At 41.3% G+C, this 21030-nt stretch overlaps 1 protein-coding gene across 3 annotated transcripts in view; it reads right to left on the bottom strand.

Moving 5' to 3' along the window:
- Window positions 1–10748: 10748 nt before the first annotated feature.
- PRMT7 (protein arginine methyltransferase 7) overlaps window positions 10749–21030 on the bottom strand; it is a 204769-nt gene continuing 194487 nt past the window's right edge. For 2 of the 3 annotated variants that reach the window (XM_086497856.1, XM_086497857.1), the window contains 6 exons: window positions 17765–17858; window positions 17536–17685; window positions 17319–17393; window positions 17146–17245; window positions 11705–11995; window positions 10749–11612 (listed from right to left, as the gene is read on the bottom strand). In XM_086497856.1, coding sequence (XP_086353982.1) covers window positions 11829–11995; window positions 17146–17245; window positions 17319–17393; window positions 17536–17685; window positions 17765–17858 — 586 coding nt within the window. In that variant the 3' untranslated portion in view covers window positions 10749–11612; window positions 11705–11828. Of the gene's footprint in view, window positions 11613–11704; window positions 11996–17145; window positions 17246–17318; window positions 17394–17506; window positions 17686–17764; window positions 17859–21030 lie in introns of those variants that run through there. The other variant, XM_086497858.1, reaches the window with a different exon arrangement.

Raw genomic sequence — 21030 nt, 5'->3', positions numbered from 1 at the left:
CATATCTACTACTAGTGTGGCAAGAAGATGGTAGGAAAGAAGCTCTTCCTGCTTGTGTGAACACTGGAGTAGTTAAACTTATCCACAAGAAGCGGGGTAGAGAGGATCTCAGCAATTGGAGACCCATTACATGTCTGACTTTTATCTACAAGGTGTTTGCTATGTCCTTGGCTAGGAGACTTAGTCCTCTCAAGAACAATTTTATATTGCAAGAGCAAAAAGGGTTTATAACATGCAGGTTTATATTGAATGCTATAATCACCCTCTAGGAAGGGATGGAACATGCTTTGGAAAATGATCAGAATTTTTAATTCTTCAAAGTTGATTTTGACAAATATTATGATAGAAATGGAATGGGATTTTATTTTGGAGTCATTGTTTGATATGGGGTTGGGCAGAAAATTCATCAGGTTTGTGCATGTTTTATTTGGAAATGCCTTGGCCAAAGTATCTGTGAACGGGGAGTTAACTGATGTAATTACTTTGATGAGTTCTATTAGACATGGCTGGTCCCTAACATCACTCTTGTTTGCTACTGCCTCAGATGCATTGGGATGGCTGGTAAAGAAAAAGATGCTGGAAGGTAAGTTAAAAGGTATTAAAATTGTTGGTTAGTCAAATGATCTCTGTCTGCAAATGTTTGCAGATGACAAAAATGCTATTATTAATGCAGATAATGATTCAGCTAAGACATTTTTGGATGCTTGAAGATATTTTTCCAAGGTAGTGGATCACAAATTAACCATCAAAAGACTAGTTTTAAGGCTTCAAATGGTGCTTCTCCCTCCTCTGTCATTGATGCAAGCTGCAGAACTTTATCCTAGATGGGCAAGTCTTTAGACTCTTAGGGATCCCAATGGGATTCAAGATAAATATGGAACAAAGGTGGAAATAGATACTGGACAAATTCAGAAGGAAAGTGTTTATGTGGCATGCTTATCAACCTTCTTTGTCTTCTAGGACCTTTGTTTTGAATCAATTTTTGCTTCCTTATTTGATTTATTTTATGTCATGTTGGAAGCCCACTTCTACCCAACACAAGCACGTAGTGTCCCTGGCAAGAAGGTTTATCTGGGGGGAGGCTTTGAAGACATCACTAAAATTCCCAAAGTTGCATGGAAGATTTGCTGCTTCCATGAAACAATGGGAGGTTTGGGCATTTTGGATATAAAGAGCATGGCAATCAAAATGGCAGGCAAATGGATAATCTAAGCCATAGACAGTGAACACTTATGGGCGTATTTGATCAAAAGACACATTCCTAATTTTGTTTTGCAGGAATACAAAGCTTGGAGTAATCTCTCTCTCTAGGATGTGATCTCTATTGGATGGAAAATCAAACAAGTAGGCTTCCAACTCACTGTCAGAATGTGGGATGCTTGGTTCAACATCAAAGAAGGTTTCCACTTCCCTAAGTCTTTTCTGACTGACTGCTCTATGTTTTCTTGGGACTCTATTTGGTTGGAGTGGGCTGCCCTTAAGCTTGGTAGAATTCTGACAATCAAAGCCCACAAGTGTTTCAAGGCAGGAATCAAAACATGGGTGGATCTGCAGAGCAATGGATCTTGGCTAACATCTAACCAGATCACTAACTGCTTCAATATCTCCTTTGGTTGTCTTGAAGAGATTTTTTGCATGTTGGATGAGCTAAAGTAGCTGCAAGCTAGTGCAAACAGTAAACAAGGGAAGGAAATTTCTCTGCAACCGTATGTACGAAGGCCTACAAGAAGCTCTCCTGCATTCTAGACTTTGATGAGCAGTTGAGGGTGAAGCTGAACAAGAAGTGGGGTCTCCAGTGGTGATCTAAGAAATGGGTGTATAGGTTTAAATGTGTTTGGAGCTACGCAATCCCCATCAAACATAGCTTTTTGGCTCGGTTGATTCTTCATCAAGGAATCTGAACTGGTCAGAGAGCTCGGGATGGCAAGTGTAGAAGATGTAATTCTCCAGAAGACCTCCAACACATCTTTGTGGATTGTCCAACATTTCATCCAAGCTTCTATCTCTGGTTTTGTATTGTAAGGGGATCCATCCACTACAATTTTTAGCTTAAGAGCTTTTGGTTGGGGATTGCATCAGACTGGATATTCCTCTCTGGAACCTATGGAGAATGGCCTACCTTTGGGCTTGTTGGACTCAGAGGATAGAAGCAATATTCAAGAAAAAAATTGAGGGTAACTCCATCCCTTTTGTCATTCAGATAAAGAACTTGGTACATGTTGTATTAACCAGATGCAAGATGTGGGCAATGACCCCCTATATGTAATTCAAAGAAACCATAGATGGCAGCTTTGGAAGGATCTTATGCTTAGATTCTACTCTCAAGAGTGCATGATTATGGCTTATGCCTGTTTAGATCTTTTGTTTTTTTTCAAACTCTAAAGGGATGCCTCTCTCCCCACCTGTGAGGCTAAGTTGTATTTTTCTCTTTCCTCTTTAATACATTTCTTGTTTTGTTAAAAAAAAAAAGCTAAAATTTTTGCCAAGAAAGCATGTCATATGTCATAACTTGAGGGGTTTGGGTCGATTTAAGCTCTTTTTCATAGTCACTCAACAAATTTGTAGCATCTCTCTTCACAAAAAAGTAGAACATTTGCGACATTAATACTGGGTGGGTTTTTCTTGTCAGCCAAGAAACAAGAAAAACACATTTCCCAATGATTTTTTTGGCATTTTAACTTGATTTAGCATGGGAATTTGGAAAATTTACCACTTTGAGCAGCAATGAAGTCATGTTCAATTGCACACTTTTTAGCACTGTTTTTTTTTTTGGGAAAGTGACTACAAGATTTCCTTGGGTCATAAGTCTCCAAGTACTAGCAAAAGTTTGATAACAATCAGGCAAAACATCAAGAACAATCTACACAAGGAAGCTGTCAGAAATGACCACCTACAGAAACAAGTTGCTCATTATATAAATCTTCGACACCAGCAAGGAAAGTGTCCATTTCATCTTTCTCATGCATAATCTTAGACTCCAACTTTTTACACAACAATGCAATTTTAGCCTCATTATGACTTACATAGAGACCACCCAGAATATCCCAAGCCTGTGTTGTTGCAAATTTAGCTGAACAAATCTGAGGAGTAATAGTGTGCTTCACAGATAATGCAATCAATGCATGAGACTGCATATATCCTACATCTTAACAAGCTTGTTTAACCGTAGGCAAAACAGCTCTAGCAACAACAATTAAACCACCAAAACCTGCAACATCCTCAACGTTATTTGTATCCACAAAAAGTCTAGGACATACATCAATTCCCTACACAATATTCCAAATGCCCTTTGACACAAGGACATATTGCATCATGTAAGCCCACATAGGGTAATTGTCCCCATCCAATCTATCCTCAAGAACAAACATCTTGAACACATATGTGTTGTTGTCAGCCCCATGGTAAACGCTTGCACTTGATGCAAAAATTGCCCAAAAAGAGGAGAAACAAAGCAGGATCAACACTTCCTATATAGCACAAGTCGTAAAAGACTATAAGGGACCTGCTATGCAAAAAATAACACTGACAAAAAAATTGTACAAAATGACGAAATTACCTACACAACGTTGCCTGTAGTGGAAATGGAGGCCAAGATAAGCTCGAATGGAAATGTAGATTAAGCTCTATGAGTGTCCCCAAAGTATTTTTTGACCTACTGACGCTCACCAAAGCTCACTGCAATTGGAGAAAGTGAACAACCTTGTGTTGGCAATGCTGGCGACTATGCCTGAGAGGACGCAACCTACTTTGATACCAATTGTTGGAAATAGGGTTGTACAAAAATTGCAATGGAAATGGCCTATGAACTTTGAGAATAGCAAAATTAAGAGAATTAGAGTGAGCATTTCTGTGAGATTACTTTGAGAACATAGAGGATAAACTTAATTGATGGTAGCAACATAAACATAGTACTTAATTAACTTGGCATAAAAAATACTCTTGCAAGAGAGAGTATTAGAGAACATGACAATAGTTGAGGACCGGATTTACTTGGAGCCGGCAGTCTCCCCTCCAAAAGGTGTTTGTATTATAGATTCTCCCATCTAGAGAGACTTGGTACAGTACAATCTTTGTGTTCCTTGTGACCTAGGTGATGCAATGAAGATGGAAAGCTTCATGCATCACAAACATCACATAAACTTTGCAAAAATCATTAACTATCCCAAGCCTCAGTTGTTCCAACACCTTCGAAGGTGGAGAGAGCTAGCGGGGAGTGAGGGTAGGGAAGAGGAAGAATAATCATTCATAGGAGAAATAAATAGTTCCTCACTTATCATCACTCTTCTTGCTTAGCATAGCATAATATCATAGTAATGAAGATGAAGAAGATGGCAAGCTTAAGCATAGAAGCATGGCTCTTGGTTGGATTTGCATTCCATATCCAAGAGTGTTGGTGTAAGCTCTCAACTTCTCAACAAGCTTGGAGAAGGAGATGGAGATCTTGCAATTTGCACTTCACACAATGAGAGTGTGTGTGTGTGTGTGTGTGTGTGTGTGTGGGTGTGGTGTGCCTTAATAGTCTTTTTGACAGGAATAAAGTGTGCTTTCTTGCTAAAACTGTCGACTATTGTCCTGACAAATGGACTTCATCCTAAACACAAACAAGATTTAATGCGAATATATCCAAGCACCGAGACAATCAAGAGATGGAGGACAAGAAAAGGAAGGCAAAAGCTATGGCCAAGTGGGGAGGGTAGGTTAGTGAGCATCCAACTCAGATTCAAATCAGATTGAAGTTAAGGGGTAGGAAAACGAGAACCCGGCCCAGGTTCTGAAGCAAACTGAATTTGAGGAGCCAATTCAGAAAAAGGGGGAAGAATGTTAGAGCTAGAAACCCAAAAGAGCTAACCAACAGCCGCATGTAGTTAGAACCAAGAATCAAGAAGGAAGCGATTACCACCACCACAAAGGATAAAGAAGGGGGGGGGGGGGGGAGTTGGTGTATTAGGGAAGTGTGTCTGGAGACTAGGTAGCAACAAATAGCTACATTTGTATTCGATATTTGGATTATGGCCATTTTCCCATATATGCTACATTCATAAGTAACACATCTATGTTTTTCTCTCTTGTGTCTGAAGTATTTATGTGTGTATCTGCTACTAGAATAGCCCCTCTGCTATAGCCAGAGTTGGCTAATCCAGAGTAGTCGTGGTTTCTTCAATGAGGTAACCTTTTTGAGAGTCTAACAGAGATCAAATTGGCTTAAGTGCTGACACATCAAAACTTTGCAAATCTACAAAGGCGTTGCCTTGTGAGAAGTTTAAAGTTTTTCACAAAGTTTTGGGCTTGTTTCCTTTTGTGGATTGATCATGCCCTTACGGCATGGCACTTCCCTACATACACTGTGACATCTCTTTGCTCATGGTATCACTCACAAGGAGGATTTGTTACCATATGTGTGGTGGTAGTGATGTGTGTGAACACACTTAGGACCACCAGGGCACTTTTTCCTTCACTAGGAGGTTTTTTCCCTTGTGCATGGTATATACACCCATCACTCTATGGCTAATTTATCTTTCTATCTTCACACTAAGCAATACACCTTTGTTGTGTGCCTTGAGATTCTTCATCTTCTCCAAGTTGTGTGTGCGCCTCTGCAACCCTAATTCCAACGTATCATGGTTTCCTCTTGCCATCCATTGTAGTCATTATGTATTTAATTTGTAATTTGAGTGCTCAATTTGTTTATTTTTCTCTTTAAGTGTGCCCACCTAAAAGTGTTGCCGTTTAGTTTTGTCACACACATTTGGTATTTTTGGGCTCAAGTGCATATATGTGATCAGTGCATCTAGTAGAAAAGTTTAGATATGAGGAGTGTGCAATGTAGTTGACTTGGTATTGTTTTGCGTGTGTGCGCGCATGTACGCACATGAAAATGATTGTTTTAGTTTTAGCTTTACCAAAAGATTTTTCATAGATTCTTTACCTTGCATAGTGATCTTTATAAGAAACATTTTTAAACAAAAAACATGGTTGTGAGGATCGATGATTCTTTTATATGATTCAAAGTTTGTAGAAATTTCAAAATCTTCAAATGTTTCTTTTGCATAAATACAAGAGAGGCAAGGCAGAAATGAGGTTGAGTCTTCCCACCTACAAAATGTGGTCAAGCCTCCCCCATTCTCCTATCAAAGAGGTGGCATGGGTGAACTCATGGGCCCTTGAAACCTCTTAGAGTATGTTTGTCCTCCTTATAGTGGTTGATTCCTATGGGGGGAATCAAATTGACCTATGATATTTAATGTTTCAAAAACATATGTATTATGTATACGCTATACTTATCGAGCTTGTTTGAGTGGAACAAGTAACATTATGTTGCTCAACTATCAAAATATTGCTCAGGTATCCCTCTATTGAATATAGATACATACAATCTGTATTTGTTTGGGTAGGGTCTTGCCCCGTAAATCATTACATTTAAAAGGTTAGTGTGAGAGTTTACCAAGGTTAGGATGCATGGTCTTCTCCTTTCTAGCTTCGGATCTCCAAAAATTAGCAGCCATGATTCATTGACTAAATCTCCCAGGAGAGACACATTCTGTCAATATTTAGTATGAACACCATTCTAGAATGGGTTCTAAACCTTTTTTTTTCTATCTGACTACTATTGGTCGATACTTTTGAGGGAAATTCCAAACCAAATGGAAAAGTTGTACTAGTTAATGCAAGTTGTTAAGAATCAATGGTTGTTGATATTCACTAGATGTTTGTTATACGTGATTATGATTTCTTTATCAATTTTGTTATTGTTATTACTTTTGTACTTTTATGGTATTTTGTGAATGTTCAAGGCTAGTTAGTGGATGGTCTATCAAAATGGAGTAGGTTTTGGAAATCCAATAGGGTTGCAATAGGAAGGCACCTTTCTTTATGCTTATTTGGGGCGTGTGCTCTCTTGGGGGAAACTCTGCCACTCCCTGTCTCATATGTCGTGCATCTCTTTCAGTCCAGTATTATTTGAAGTGCTTAAAGCTGTTCGGTTTGTTCTTTTCTGTTGGCACGTGGTGCCCGTCCCTGTTATAGTGGTATATCATGCACTTTCACTTCTTTTCATTAGCTAGTTAGATACAATTCTTGAAGGTGCTCTACAAATACTTTAGGACCTGCCAATACTCAAATTCTCTTTTGTGGTATAAACCATTTGTAAACACTATGGGCTCACGTTTAGTAATTTGAAAGTGGTATATGGGTTTTGTAATCGCACTAGAGAAACCTTAGAGACGAGGGGACTAGGTCAAGTCAAGTACACAAGGTTTTTTGATAATCTTGACAAACTCAAAATTCTTTTATGTTCCATGAATTCCCATGAGTACTCAAACATCTACTTCGTCCTTAGGGTCTTGTTTGAATGTACAAGACAAAAATTAATCTACATTGAAAAGGGCATCGATAAGCTCATAATTTGAGATATATAATATTTTTGGTACTTTGCTTATGTCAAGTGCACCAAAAATATTTTCTAGGACAAGCCTAGGCAAGTTTTTTGCCCAAAAGAAGTTAGCTTTTTAGGGCGATCTATTAAAATTTCAAAGTTTTCTAGCTATTCCTCTATAAGAGGTTGAAATGATGGATAGTATGTAGATATTTACTACTTCCACTTTCTTAGAGGTTATTTCTTAGCCACCTTGTTAATGCTATTAACCAAGTGAGCATATCCTACTCTTCTTAGCAAAGCTAATCTTGACCGTGTGGATTTTTTATATGTATTTGACATTATTTTCAAGGACTAAAATGAATAAGGAGTCACCATGAGCAAGCAAAAGGTGGATCCTAGGCTGAAGTGACTCCATTCCTTATCAATGATGCCAAAAGAAGGTTATGTGGGATATATAGCATAGGACTCCAAGACAATCCTCTAAATTATCACCCCGCAAAACGTGGTAGCATGACCAATACTATAGATGTTTAGATATTCTCTAATCCTTTCCCTACATCAAACAACTCGAGAGATCTGTTATTTGCAATCTATCTAGCTCAATTTATTTCTTCTCAATGCCAATATAATGACATACAATTCAATCCCATTGGAAGTTGAAATGGTTGCTTTGGTGAGATCATCAATGCTACTGTACCTAGGAGAAGAGACATGTAGCTTTTCCCTCTTTCAATGTAGACTCTTATTTCTTGGCTTACATGTTTTTAACCTCACTGAAGCCATAAGTTATCGTATTCACCATGTAGATTATTGCAAGCAAGAACATAATATGCATGTTGTACGCGTATGTGCATGCATATGCACATGTGCACACGCACAATGAGATCTTCACTATAGAGTAGATTATAAATTTAAGCTAAACTTACATCAAAATTAACGGCTTAATCAAATCCTCATATTCCTGTGAGCCTCTCTCTATTCCACTTCTTCATATAATAGATAACAATCTTCATCATATGTTTTGCAGGTGTGTTCATACATGTCTATGGGATTAAAGTAACATAGAATCTGTATTACCTTTCCATAGGTATATCTATCTGAGATTTTCTCTTCCTGTAATTAGTGGAAACAACCTTTTAATATTAAATGTTTAAGTCGTGTTCTATTTCATGTGGTGCTTGAAATTTGTAGACATTATGTACCTTAACAATATAAGTGACAGGGCAATTATATTATGTACATTGTTATGCATAATTAAGGTTAACATAAAATGTGCTAAAAAATTCTAGGTTGCAACATCCACTTTATAGAGGTATTAAGTATAAAAATGTGAAAATCACATTTCTACATGACTCGAATGTAAATTATTGACCAAAGAACCTCTACCACTAGATTTCAAGCTTTTCGCAAACATTATGAGGTGATTGCTAATTTACATATGGTTAAACCTTAATCAAGTGATAAGTGTGAAGAAGCACTTTGTACACTCTCCTCTTTTTTCTAAATCTTATGCAAGGATTGGCAACATAAAGTCCCTAATGCTACTTTGTTACACACGTTTTTACATGCTAGGCAGTTAGAGTTGGTCAACATCACAACATCCAAATACCTCTACAGAGACTCTTTAGATCAGTAAACTAGCAAGCTTCAAAAAAGAAAACATGGAAAGTGTCAAGGTTTGGAACTAGAACACTGATGAATCTTCCAAATGCTAATGCTGATCCAATGAACATGACTATTGAAAAACTCCAGTGTTAACCAATTTTGTTTTTAACCAACCAATGAAGAAAAGGAGAGCATTGGAATTCTCTCGGTTTTTAGTGAAAATTTTACTATTTTTGCCGATTAGTACACTAAAATCCTCCAAATTTGGTCGATTTCCATTAAGCCGTAGATTTTGTCCTTTAAAAATACACTAAAGACCAGTTTTCAGTGAACACTGAGTACAAGGCCTAAGATACAAAGAGAAAAAGAGTTAGAACCAGAAAACACTTGCAAGAAAACGATCCTCCATGCTTTAATGAAGATAAACCGTTGGGACCTAGTTTATTGATGGGAGAGCACCAAAGAAGTAAGAGCTAGAATTAGTGATCCATTTCTAAAAGAAGCGTATTGTAAAGAATTCAAAGCCTTAAGCATACGATCAAACATAAATTTCAAAAGAAGCACTATTTCCATTAAATATGTGTTTTTGAGCTACCTAAAAGGTACATGGGATTGCCAAAAGTAATAATTTGAGTCAAGTTTGAAGCAACATTGAGTACTCAAACTATTAAAGAAGAAAAAGTAGGGGAAAAACCTTCCTTTACTAGCAAGGCGTCGATCATAGTATTGAATGATGAGATTCCAATGACAAAGAGAAAGTTCCGAAAATTCCAAAGGTAGAAATACAAGCTAAAGAAGGATGAAGACGTAATGCAAAGACATATGCACACTTGCAAAGGGAAAAACATAAATATAACAAAAAGCCAAATTGGAAACAAAGGAAGTGGGTTTCAATGAGGTGAAAAGCTAAGGAGTTGTGAGGATTTTGTCATTCATTCCTTTCACTTTCTTCTTAGCTTCTCCACAAATGATGACCCAACAAGAATTCTAAGCTTTAGAAGTCCAAAGCTGCGGAGGCCCGAAAAACTAAATAGCCATCTATAGGGGGGACCTAAAACTCGATACATTGAAGGATTGAACTAGGGGCTTTAGCAACAATTTTAGTGGAATAAGCCATGTCATCACATCTTGAGAAACAACAAAAGGTCAACATGTGGTATCAATTTGGAATCAATCTAAACAGAAGCTAGGATGGTGGAAAGGTATTTATAGCTTGAGATTCTTACCATAATGCACCAAAGGTGTATGCACCCTTTCTTTTGCCCAAATGCCGAGGGCAGTTAGGGAAATGTCTTGGATTAAAAAGGATCCATAAACTAACTTGGATGCTCATGTCTTTCGTTGGTGATATAGCCCATCTTGCTTGTAACCAGAAAGGTAGGAATGTTGAAATTCTTTTGCTTTACCTTACCAACTAAGAAGAGTGGACCGATCTCAAGGCACAGCCAATATTGGACTCGCATAAAGGGCCAAGTAATCAAAATGCCAAATAATAAATATTCAAAAGGAGACGTGGCCCTACATGACTCACTAACTTCACCAAGCTACATTAATAAATAGAAGGGGCCATGGAAAGAGGATCTCAAGTTAAGCCAACACATGAAAGAGAATGCTCAATAAATTCAAATATCCCGGAAGATGAATGTCAAAGGTTTCACTTGGTACTCAGACAAATGACACAGCCATGTACCATGCTTGAAGTTTGTAGATGCAAAACTTTCGAATCATTTTGTTATTTTGAGTTGTTCTTGATGTCGACGCATTTGCATTACGAAAATCTTTGGATTGAGATTAAAAATGATAAATGTGCATGCAAAGGTGGGTAGTGATGAAAAGTAGACAGCAACAATGTACATTGAGTCCAAAATCAGGCTCCACTGTCTAACAAATGTGAGGCTCATTATGTGTGCCTTCTGCAATTCTGTTTGGCATGACAACTCTATTCCACTCCAGGCTAGGATTATCTTCAGGAGCATGAGGCATCACTTACAATAATCTCTCCAATGGAGGGCTGCCAGCCAAATGGTCATGGTGTTCAACGCTATCTCTATTCCGACTGGTCTCATGATCTTGGTTTTGCGTAGGAGATAAATGCCTGGACAAACCTTTGGAGCATTTGTAGGGGGCCAGTTCAGTTAATATTGGCCCTCCTTTTCACATGACCATGGCATATTATCAGATAAGGGATCCACGAGATGCAGAAGTTGCAAACTCACTCAGATTAACTAAAGAACACCCTAAGTTTCACACTCATCATACCTGAAACAGTTGACTTCTAACATCAACTTGTATCTTAAAATGTTGTTTATGATCCTCCCAATAGGGGCCTCTGCTCACTCACATTAGTATGCCCCTTCTGCTTGTGCTGATGTGCCTAGTAGAGTAGATTAGCGTTTGCTCTTGAATGCACTTCCTTTAGGATGTCTGAATTAAAAACTTGATGTAACTCAAACTGTACTCAGATTAAGCCTCCAAAGTGTAGTTTTCTCAACTGAACCTCATATAATCCTTGCCAATGACATGGTTTGTGCACCCACATGATCCTTCTGCACTTGGTACTGCTCAACACTCTCACCTTGTTGGAGAGCTATATCCTTTTGGCCATTTTCCTAACTGGAAAAAAAAAATCTTCCTGAAAGAAAGAAGTGGTGTCAAAGAGGTTCCTTGCTGCTGACAACCTGCCTATGGATCATTCTACCAAAAAAAAAGAAAAGAAAAGGTGACCTATGAAGATTGATTTGAGCTGGCCTCTTCTGTATAGGTACTCTTGAACCGAAAATATTGTTAGCAAAATTTCTCTTCCATGTGCTTCTTTTAGGAAATCACCAATCACCAGAAAATCGTAAAATTACAGAAAATTGGTATTCACTTGTAAATCCCCACTTTCTGAGTCAAACAGCGCATGAAGCTCAAACATGTTGGGATTCAATGAGGCATCCTTTGAAAGGAAACTTTCAACCTGCACTGGAGAGCGAAATAGTTTTACCCCTTGCTTCCAATGTGAAGGCTCATGCCCTGCAAAACACAAGCCAAATCATCTTTAACACCTTCAGACCTGATAACACACACTTCTTTTTGTAAATCTTTGGGGATTAATTTACAAGTGGGAAACCTCAAGTCGAGGAAAATCCACAGAAAAGATCATGTACATAAACCCGAACACAAAAGTGCTCATCTGTGGAAGAGGGCTAAAAGCATTCATAGGAAAGCTGATGCATCTACGGGGTGATATCGCCAACCTCCCATGCAAAATGTAAAGATTGCCGAAGGGAAAACTTGAAAGACTGAAAAGGATCTGCCTTTAATCGAAGGAAACATGCAGCCATTACATTGATGCCACAGGGTCCAATAAGCCCAAAATCTGGCCCACATAAAGAAGACAGCAAATCGCTGTAAGGAAGGCAGGAGAATGCTAAAAGCCCAAAACCGTTTGTGGAAGACCACAGAGAGGGAAAACAGATCCGCATACAAGCTGCTATGCGGCGAAGAAAATCTCTAGTAATGCTATGATCCCGAAGCAGGTGTACCACTGTCTCTTCCACAATAGAGCAGCGAACACACCAAGAAGAGCAGATACGACATGCATTGAGAAACGAGCCCACCGGGAGAACTCCAAGCAAGCATCTTCAGAGAAACAATCGCTCCTTCAAAGGCAAGTGGCTCTTCCAAAGAGCAGCTTCCACTAGGTCTTTGACTTGTGCATTGACCATAAGACACTACAGTGATCAGCTATCCAAGACCGTGGTAGAAGTAGAGCATACACCTTCCTAGCAGACATCGCCTCAAAGGGCGTGTCCTGAAAAAACCAATCAGACATGCGAGCACCATGAGCCAAGGGCAAAATGGGCAAAAAGTCAACCAGCATGTGCTGAAGCTCTCTCTAGAGCTGACGGTAATGCATACCCAATCCAAAACGTCGAGCAGCAAGGGGAAACTGGAAAGTGTAGCCCGCCTCATCAACCACATTTGCAACCACTCAAAGGCCATGACAAGAGAGAAAGTATGTCTCGCGAGGTGAACGGTCAACCAAAGTAAGTGGGAATTCCCAACTCCAATGAAGACTCTCCAGTCGAAGTGAATTCTCTTCCCGTTGTTGTCTACTATGCCATGATAAATGGATTGTGACCTCTTTCCAAGCAAAAATCAAACTGGAAGAAAGTGGACATCCAAGAATGTATCCTTCTATCTTGCTAGAGAGAAGGTTTCCAATGACCAAAGGAAGAAGTAACAACATGCCGACACAAAGAGGCAATCATAAGAGCCCAAGGCCGAGACTATTGCACAAGAGCAAACAATAACATGGCTTTTCTAGCAATAACATGCCGGCGCAAGTCCAAGATATTAAGACCACCAAAGCGCTTGGGAGTGCAAAGTTTCTCCATCGACATCAAACGTAGGCCTTTTTTATAAGCATGAGTTCATGACAAATGAGACAAAATCGATGACATAAGAGAAGTGAGACAATGGCGAGGCCAATGCAACAATGGCAAAAAGAACTAAACATAAGCCATCAAGATACTTTGAACATCCGCAAGCGAGCATGCAATGGCTATGTGGATAATTTCCACTAATGTAATTGAACGTTCAAGCATTGCATTACCCAATTCACTTTTTGACTGTGCGAGACATTCCATCCAATTGAATATCCCAAACGCCTGATAATTACATTCAAAGGGACAATCTCTCCTTGCCACAACAAAGCATGCCAATCACATGGATTCATCGGCAGAAGCTTGGATTTGCGAAAGTTGACTCTAAGACTAGCCGCAAGCCCATACATCTCCAAAACGTCTGTAATCACTTGAAATCAGCCTGGTAATTGCGAGGCATAAACAAAGAGTCATCAGCATAAGGTTGCCCAATGAAGCTGTGACCCGATGGTAACTGCAAGCCGTGAAGACGACCAACAGAAGTCAAATGATCGAGATGCATCAACAAAGGGTGTGTGGCAATAGCATACAAGAGTGCACTAAGGGGACAACCCTACCTAACTGAACAACCAAGAGGCCAAGATTCCGTCACTTCACCTTCAAGTATCCTCGAAGACGAACTGCAAGCATACAAGAAATAAACTACATTGGCTAATTTAGGACCAAACCCAAGACACCTCATTGTAGAAGCAATGCAGTCCCACTGCACAGTGCCAAAAGCCTTCTCAATTTCAACTTGCATTACAAGTACATCTTGCTGCGTGTACTTTGCATTTTCCATGTCAATCATAACATTAGCTAAGTTGTTAGTGATTTGACGACGTGGTATGAAACCATACTGAGCCTGATGAATTCCAGTAAGAAGGTGACCTTTAATGCGATTCACTAGTAACTTGGCCAATATCTTATAACCGACAAGCATCAAAGTAATAGGCCGCCAATGAGAAAAATGCTCGCATAGTGCTTGTTTAGGCAACGGTTAATCAAACCCTCTTTCCATGAAATTGGCAATTCTTGTTTCTCCCAAGCCGCATTCATCATGAAAAGCAAAGGCTCTTGAAGAATCTCCCAAAAGGAGAGGTAGAACTCCACCGTAAGCCCGTCCCCAGATAGGGGATCGTCAACGGCCCAATGCAAACGACACAATGCAATTCAAAATCTGTAAAAGGTTCCTCAAGGCATTGCCCATCGTAGGACATTAAGTGTGTAAATCTTCCTTCAGGTGCTTGGACATCCTCCAAGCAAGAGCTTGCGGATGGGATGGTCTCGCATTATAGATATGTGTTTGTTGCTCCTCCTCGGCCATCTACTGTAGTTTCTGAAGCGCGACACATGTTGCTCTCTCATGTACAACCAATTATTTCTTCTCGGGAAACCCTTGAGTGATGCAGATGCTGAAAAAATTGTTTCGAAGCACAGCCTTTGTCCGCAAAGGCCCGTTGACGAGCACGCGTTTGACATTTTTCAAGTTTCTGCTTGTGATTAAGTTGTATACATACTCAAGCTTCTCACAAATCCAACAATTCAGAGTGAGGTAATGACCGCGAGTTAGCCAATTCCTGCAAAACACGTTCAGTTAGACACAGCTGCCCTCTTGCCCCATTCCTCTTTCTGTCCTATGCTGAGGCAATGAGCAGGTTTTCGGTGTCGCAGCAGGTTGGTGTACGGGGCTTAGCACTCCCTATTCGGGGAGATGAGCTACTGGATGCTGAGTTTGTTGACGACTCAGCCTTGTACTTGGATGGCCAGGAGGCCAACCTTCACAGCTGTGAGCAGGTTCTTGAGACCTTTTGTGCATCCGGCGCACTGATCAACTGGAGAAAGACAGTGGCTTTCTAGGTTGGTAGTGCTCCTGTACCCGATTGGATGCCAGGTGAGGGTTTCAAGTGGATTCCTCGAGGGACTGCAATTCGGTACTTGGGCTGTCGAGTTGGTTTGGACTTGTCTCCCGAGCAGCAGATTGCTCCCCTCCTCCTGTCTATCAGGAGGAAGTTGTTACATTGGAGCTCCGCACGACTTTCTTTGGCTGGAAGAGTTGTAGTGGACAACCAGGTGTTGTTGGCTACTATGCGGTACATCACTTCTTGCTATATTTTCTGGAGTTCTTGTATCAGCCAGGTAGAGAGGCTGATAAGGAACTTCCTTTGGTTAGGGCGTGACACTCAGACAGCCCGCACCAAAGTGGCTTGGCAAGTCATCACTCTTCCTTGTTCACAGGGAGGGCTTGGGATCATGGACCCAGCCCTGCAGTGGGTCCAACACGCTCTTTAAGTAATTGGTTACAGTTTTCAGGCTTGTCAGAGGAGCTGCAGAGCTTTCAGCTACTACAGGGCATGAGAGGGGTGCAGAGCATGTGCTAGGACATCTCAGAGGCAGTACCAACTGAGTGGCTCACACCTCTCGAGTTAGCAGCGCCCAGATGGATGGGAGCCTTCACACGACTGGAGGTTCTTATCTCAGTTCGGGCCTGATCAGAGACTGTTCCCTCCCTTTTTTTCGAGTTACAGGGTGAGAGACGCTTACAGCGAGTTGCAGTAGAGGCCCCGCAGGTGGCAGAGTGCTGTTTTCAAAGGATCCGAGTGGTGGGCATCTGTGGGAGGACTTGTGTCATTGATCCTGACCCGGCTGCTCTTGAGACTGGACATTGGAGACTCTGGGCTTGGGAGTGCTATCCACTGACACGAATACAATGGGATCCTGGAGAGTAGCTTTGGAGGGACCTTTTACCACCTAGGTGTCCCTTCTTTCAGTACACTGTTCGACTGGGACGTCCCATACTGGTAGCACAGAGAGAGGCTTGCCCTGCTGCAACACCTCATTGGCAGGAGGAGGGTCTAACAGCTGAGTTCTTGGCAGCTTTTTGGGAGAGGTTGTGGGACTCCAGACAGCCAAGGCGAGTCACTTTGTTTCAGTGGCTGGTCACACACAGAGCTACAACACAGTTGGGAGCTGGCTTGTGCATAGTGGTCTCTCAGCCGCATGCGCAGCTTGTGACCATCTTGTGGAGAGTCAGTGTCACTGTCTTTGGGACTGCCCCTTGGCACAGCAGGTGTGGCTTCGTGTTCTTCGACTGATGCTTGCTCTCTCCACGGCTCGGCAGTACACTTGGGGGGCAGTTGCTTGGTCCACTCTCATGGGCCCGGCACTTCTGTTTGAGCTATCTTCCACCAGCAGGATGATAGTGATGCAGGGGGGGCAACCTACACTCCAGCTTGCCACAGAGCTTACTCCACAGGAGTGGTGCAGTGAGAGAGAGGAGTGCTGGGAGCTCATCAGTGGCTTGACACTCTGGTTCATCTTGCGGGCCCGTTGCTTCCGCATCTTTGAGGCTCGCCCTGTACCACCAGCAGAGACTGTTCGCGATCTGTGGTTAGAGCTGATCCACACTCTCAGAGGACAGCTCAAGAGACTTAAGGGCAGCTCTGACCGCATGAGGGAGCGCAGAGAGGCCTTCCTTCGACTTTGGCGTCCTGGGCCTTTTTTCACATGGTCCAGGGTGTACTCAGATGGCACTACCGTCCATCTGTGTGGCTTTTCCCTCCTCCCATTTCTTGATTTAGCCTCATTGTAGATATGCTGTTTTTTCATTGGGAGAGTCTCCCCATCATGGTTGTTGTAGCCCTCTCTCGAAGAGGTGGTTGTAGCCCTATGGGCAGTTTCATTAACTAATAGAAGGATTTTTTTCTCAAAAAAAAAAAAGTGCAGCATAATTTGCAAAAAACATATTAAAGGTACCTTCTGGCCCCGTCGAAACTCTCTCTTCAGATTCAGCATGCAGAACCCAATCTATCCACAAAATGATGCCATGGCATATTCCAGAACTTAAAATGTGAACCTGCGGACAGTTCTGAACTCAGCACAACAAAGAAACTATTGTGCTGAGTTTGTTTGATATTAAAGGTGCTGACCTTTGTGGATGCTTTCACTGTTTCGATTGGTTTTGAGAAATGAAAAGACATGATAGGGAAGGGCTCTGTAAGTTCCTGCAAGAAAGACAAGATTGACATTAAATGGAATGTGTACAATATGAATGCATCAGGAAGATAAAGCTTTTACAAATTGAATGAGTATAGATGCTTCACATGACAAAAACAACCTTGCTGGCAAATTTGAATAGGTCTCAACCTGATATTCTCCACATTGCCATAAGTGGAAAGGAAGAATTGGCTCTTCAAGAGGTACAGGTAGATCACCACAAGCACCAAAGACTTTGTTAACCAAAGAGTGATTAAATCCTTGAACAGACTTTAGCGCACGCCGGCTTCTCCATAGGTCCTGAAATATGTACAGGAAAAGGCTCATAACTATCTCAGTCTCTCTTTCATAAAATGCATAGCAGAGAAAGTTTCATTACATGCATCCACATTGCCATGCCATACAACACCCCTCTACAAGGTACAATTATCGCATTCTCATCCAGCAAGGAAGCCAAATGAGTTCTCTCTTTCCTGCAGAATGCCAAAATAACATGCTCTTTCTCTCTAGCAAGGGCTTGGTGCCTTTTAATTACCCAAAATCACAATATGTCATGCATGATACAATGTAACTGGGAAAGCCCACTGAAATTGAATAACAGTAAGTGATGGGCAAAAATGCTTATCAGTACAGGTAAAACAGTGAAAGGTGTTTAATTGAGTAGGCAATGAGAGCACCAGCGGTGTACCAAGACCAAATAAGCAAGAATGGCCAAACTGCATCACTAGAAATAAGAAATATAAAACCATACTAAAACCATGGCATTAAAAATACCTCCAGATGGAGCTTTCAAAAAATCGGGCATCCAGGACTAAAGACCATGCTGACCAATACCGAAACAGGATGCTGATTTCTCACTTTCCAACCTGAAAGCGTAGAAGGCATCTGCGAGCAAGAAAGCAAGTTCGAGGCACCCCTCCCCAAAAAAAGATAAAGGCTCTGAACAAACTAGCATCCCCACTGCATCATTGAACAGCTGAAATGAAATGAAATGTTATATTAACGTCTTCAAAAGGCCAAAGTTATATGAGACCAGACAGTTACAATGAAATTGTGACTTTGTGGTTCATTTGTATTAGCTTTGAAAGGTTTTCCGATTATGCTGAGAGAAACAATGAAATTGTGGCATTATGGTTCATTTGTATTAGCTTTAAAAGGTTTTCCGATTATGCCTACGGGCTTGCCCATTGCATTACAGCTCTGTACTGCCTTTTGAGACAGTCCCATCTCTCAACAGTTCAGTACTGAGCATGCAGTACACATAGGTGACAGAGAATGAGATTTTCAGTTATCGTTCTCTTCTGGCTCAGTTGTTTTTTTCATTTTTATTTTTATTTTTTTTGCAATACACCCTTTGCATTACATAAAATCAACCATAGGTAAGAGATATGGGAAAAACCCTAAAAGATATACAATGAGATTGTGGGGAAAAATCCCAAATAAATAACAAGACACATCAAGGGATAAAGATAATCTAATCAGGAAGTGAAATGAAGCTATCGGACGAAGATAAGCCTACACAAATCTGCCCAAAAGCTCTATCAGCCTCGAGCGATGTAGCAAGAACAACAATGCCCAGCGCTAGGTATCTCACTGATATAAAGTATCCGCTGTAAACCCTCCTGTAGTAGCTCACAAAAGCCAAGAGATTGTGAAACCCCTGGCCTGTGCCTCGAAAGTCATCCACATCCACTCTAACATTTCCTGATGTTGTACCCCAAAAAAGGAAGCAGATCTACAGCATAGCCATAATATAAGAAAGGCAGGAGGGATCCACTCGTCGTCCACCACAAAAGCCAAGGGAAGGTACCAAGATGCTCAGTTGTTTTGGCTTTTACCGGTTTCAGTTTATGCCTATGGGCTTGGTCATTCTACTACCGCTTTGACTACCCCAGTGGGATAGGCCCCCATCTTTAGGCCATCCTCATTAACAATGGTACTAACACAGCTCTAGTACCACAGCTCTATGTCATGTGCAAAGCAAAAGAGCGAGAGAGAAAGATGTTTTTACACCTATTAGAGGCAAAAGATCTATTAGTACACCTGTTTTTACACCTATTTTTAGGGGGTCATCCATGGGAGAGTATGATAAAAGATACCAGGTATCCAAGGGGGGTATGGGTGAACATATATATGCTCAGGGAAGTACAATGATGAAGTGCATCAAACCAACTAGCTTTATCCTATGTCAAACTGGGGGTGTAAGACTTTGAACATGGGTGTAGGTTGAGACTCTCTGACAAGTTTGAATCCTCAGATTCACTCAATGGTTTGACAAAGATCAAGTAATCAAAAAGACTTGGTCTTTTGATTACTAGACAAAGATCAAGTAATCAAAAAGACTTGATTTCATTAACTGGCCAAGAAGCCAGTACAAGAGGGACTAACTGTAGCCGGAAAAGTGCGTCGTGCCCTTTACGGTGGGTGCTCCTCACTGCAATATGCATGAAACCTCACTCCAGCAGAATGGAAACACTATAGAGCAATGGAACAAAGAAAACGCGAAGGGGACAACATCAAACTCAGAACCGGACTAACTCATGGAACCAGTAGACTTTGGCTGGCAGCACACTCAGCTTCAAGGACTTGCAGGTACAACGGGGGTGTCAAGGCTCCAACTGCAGGGAGAGTGCAGATGTGCAGTGCTACTAGACAAGAAACACAAGACTTTAGCACCAACTAAGCAAATATACAACCATAAAGAGAAACCACCGACTAGCAAAATATCCCTGACAGTCCAGCTACGTCTATCTCCGAATTGTGGTGATGGTGAAGTGGCCACGGTGTGCACTAGACTACCACCAGTGTGTTTGCCACATTTCACTGCCCAGACAAGAGTCCACCCAGTGTGAACCTAAGACCAACTGTAACTTCCTACACTAACTCGGCCTTAAGTTTGACATCTAAGACTAGATCCTTGCCCTTGCTATTTTTCCAACTATAGCTTCCTAGCCCGGGAGTCCAATGTCACACTGTTCTTGTGGTGCCAAGACATCCCCAAGAGAACATCTCACCCCACAAGTAGTCCCTATCAAGGGTGTCACTGCAACCTCAGGCCATGGTGACGCTATAACTGTGTCCATCTGTGGCCCCATTTCCTCAAGGTTGACTCCAAGTTTAGCTGCCATCTCTGGTAAAATGAAGTAGGCCTTGGCTCCCTTGTCAAAGAAAATAAGAGCCTCCTAATCACGTACTTTGCCCCACTCTTTGCAACGCTTGGTACTCTCGTCTTCCTGATCCTTGTGCATTCCAATGAAATCGGATACTAGTCTTCCCTTTCTTGGCCCGCGCCACTTGTTAGCAGCTTTTGAAGTCTCTGGCTTGTCTTCTTGTGTTTCTTCCTCCTTCGGACACTTGGTGGCAGCATGGCCTGTCCCGCCACAACTATAACACATTCCTTGCTTGAATTATTTGCTCGGCCGTCAAGTCAAGTGCGTCAGCCCCCAAAACTTTTGGTTGTAGTGCATTAAGCGTGGGACATCCTCTGTCACCTTCAAGATATTCCAAGCTGTCAAGATCTTTGCTGCATACGTTGGTGTCAACCATAGAGGCAAACAACCACTTGAACCCCATTTGAACCCTACCCAAGTAGGGGGTGCCTGTCCATGCAGAAGTAGGGTCGACCACGAGGTCTGTGCATTCCCC

This window comes from Adiantum capillus-veneris, chromosome 24 (assembly GCF_014529385.1).
Source record: "Adiantum capillus-veneris isolate H3 chromosome 24, ASM1452938v2, whole genome shotgun sequence".
Lineage (NCBI taxonomy): Eukaryota > Viridiplantae > Streptophyta > Polypodiopsida > Polypodiales > Pteridaceae > Adiantum > Adiantum capillus-veneris.
Note: the sequence above shows the minus strand (reverse complement) of the source record. Positions and strands in the feature narration are given on the sequence as shown.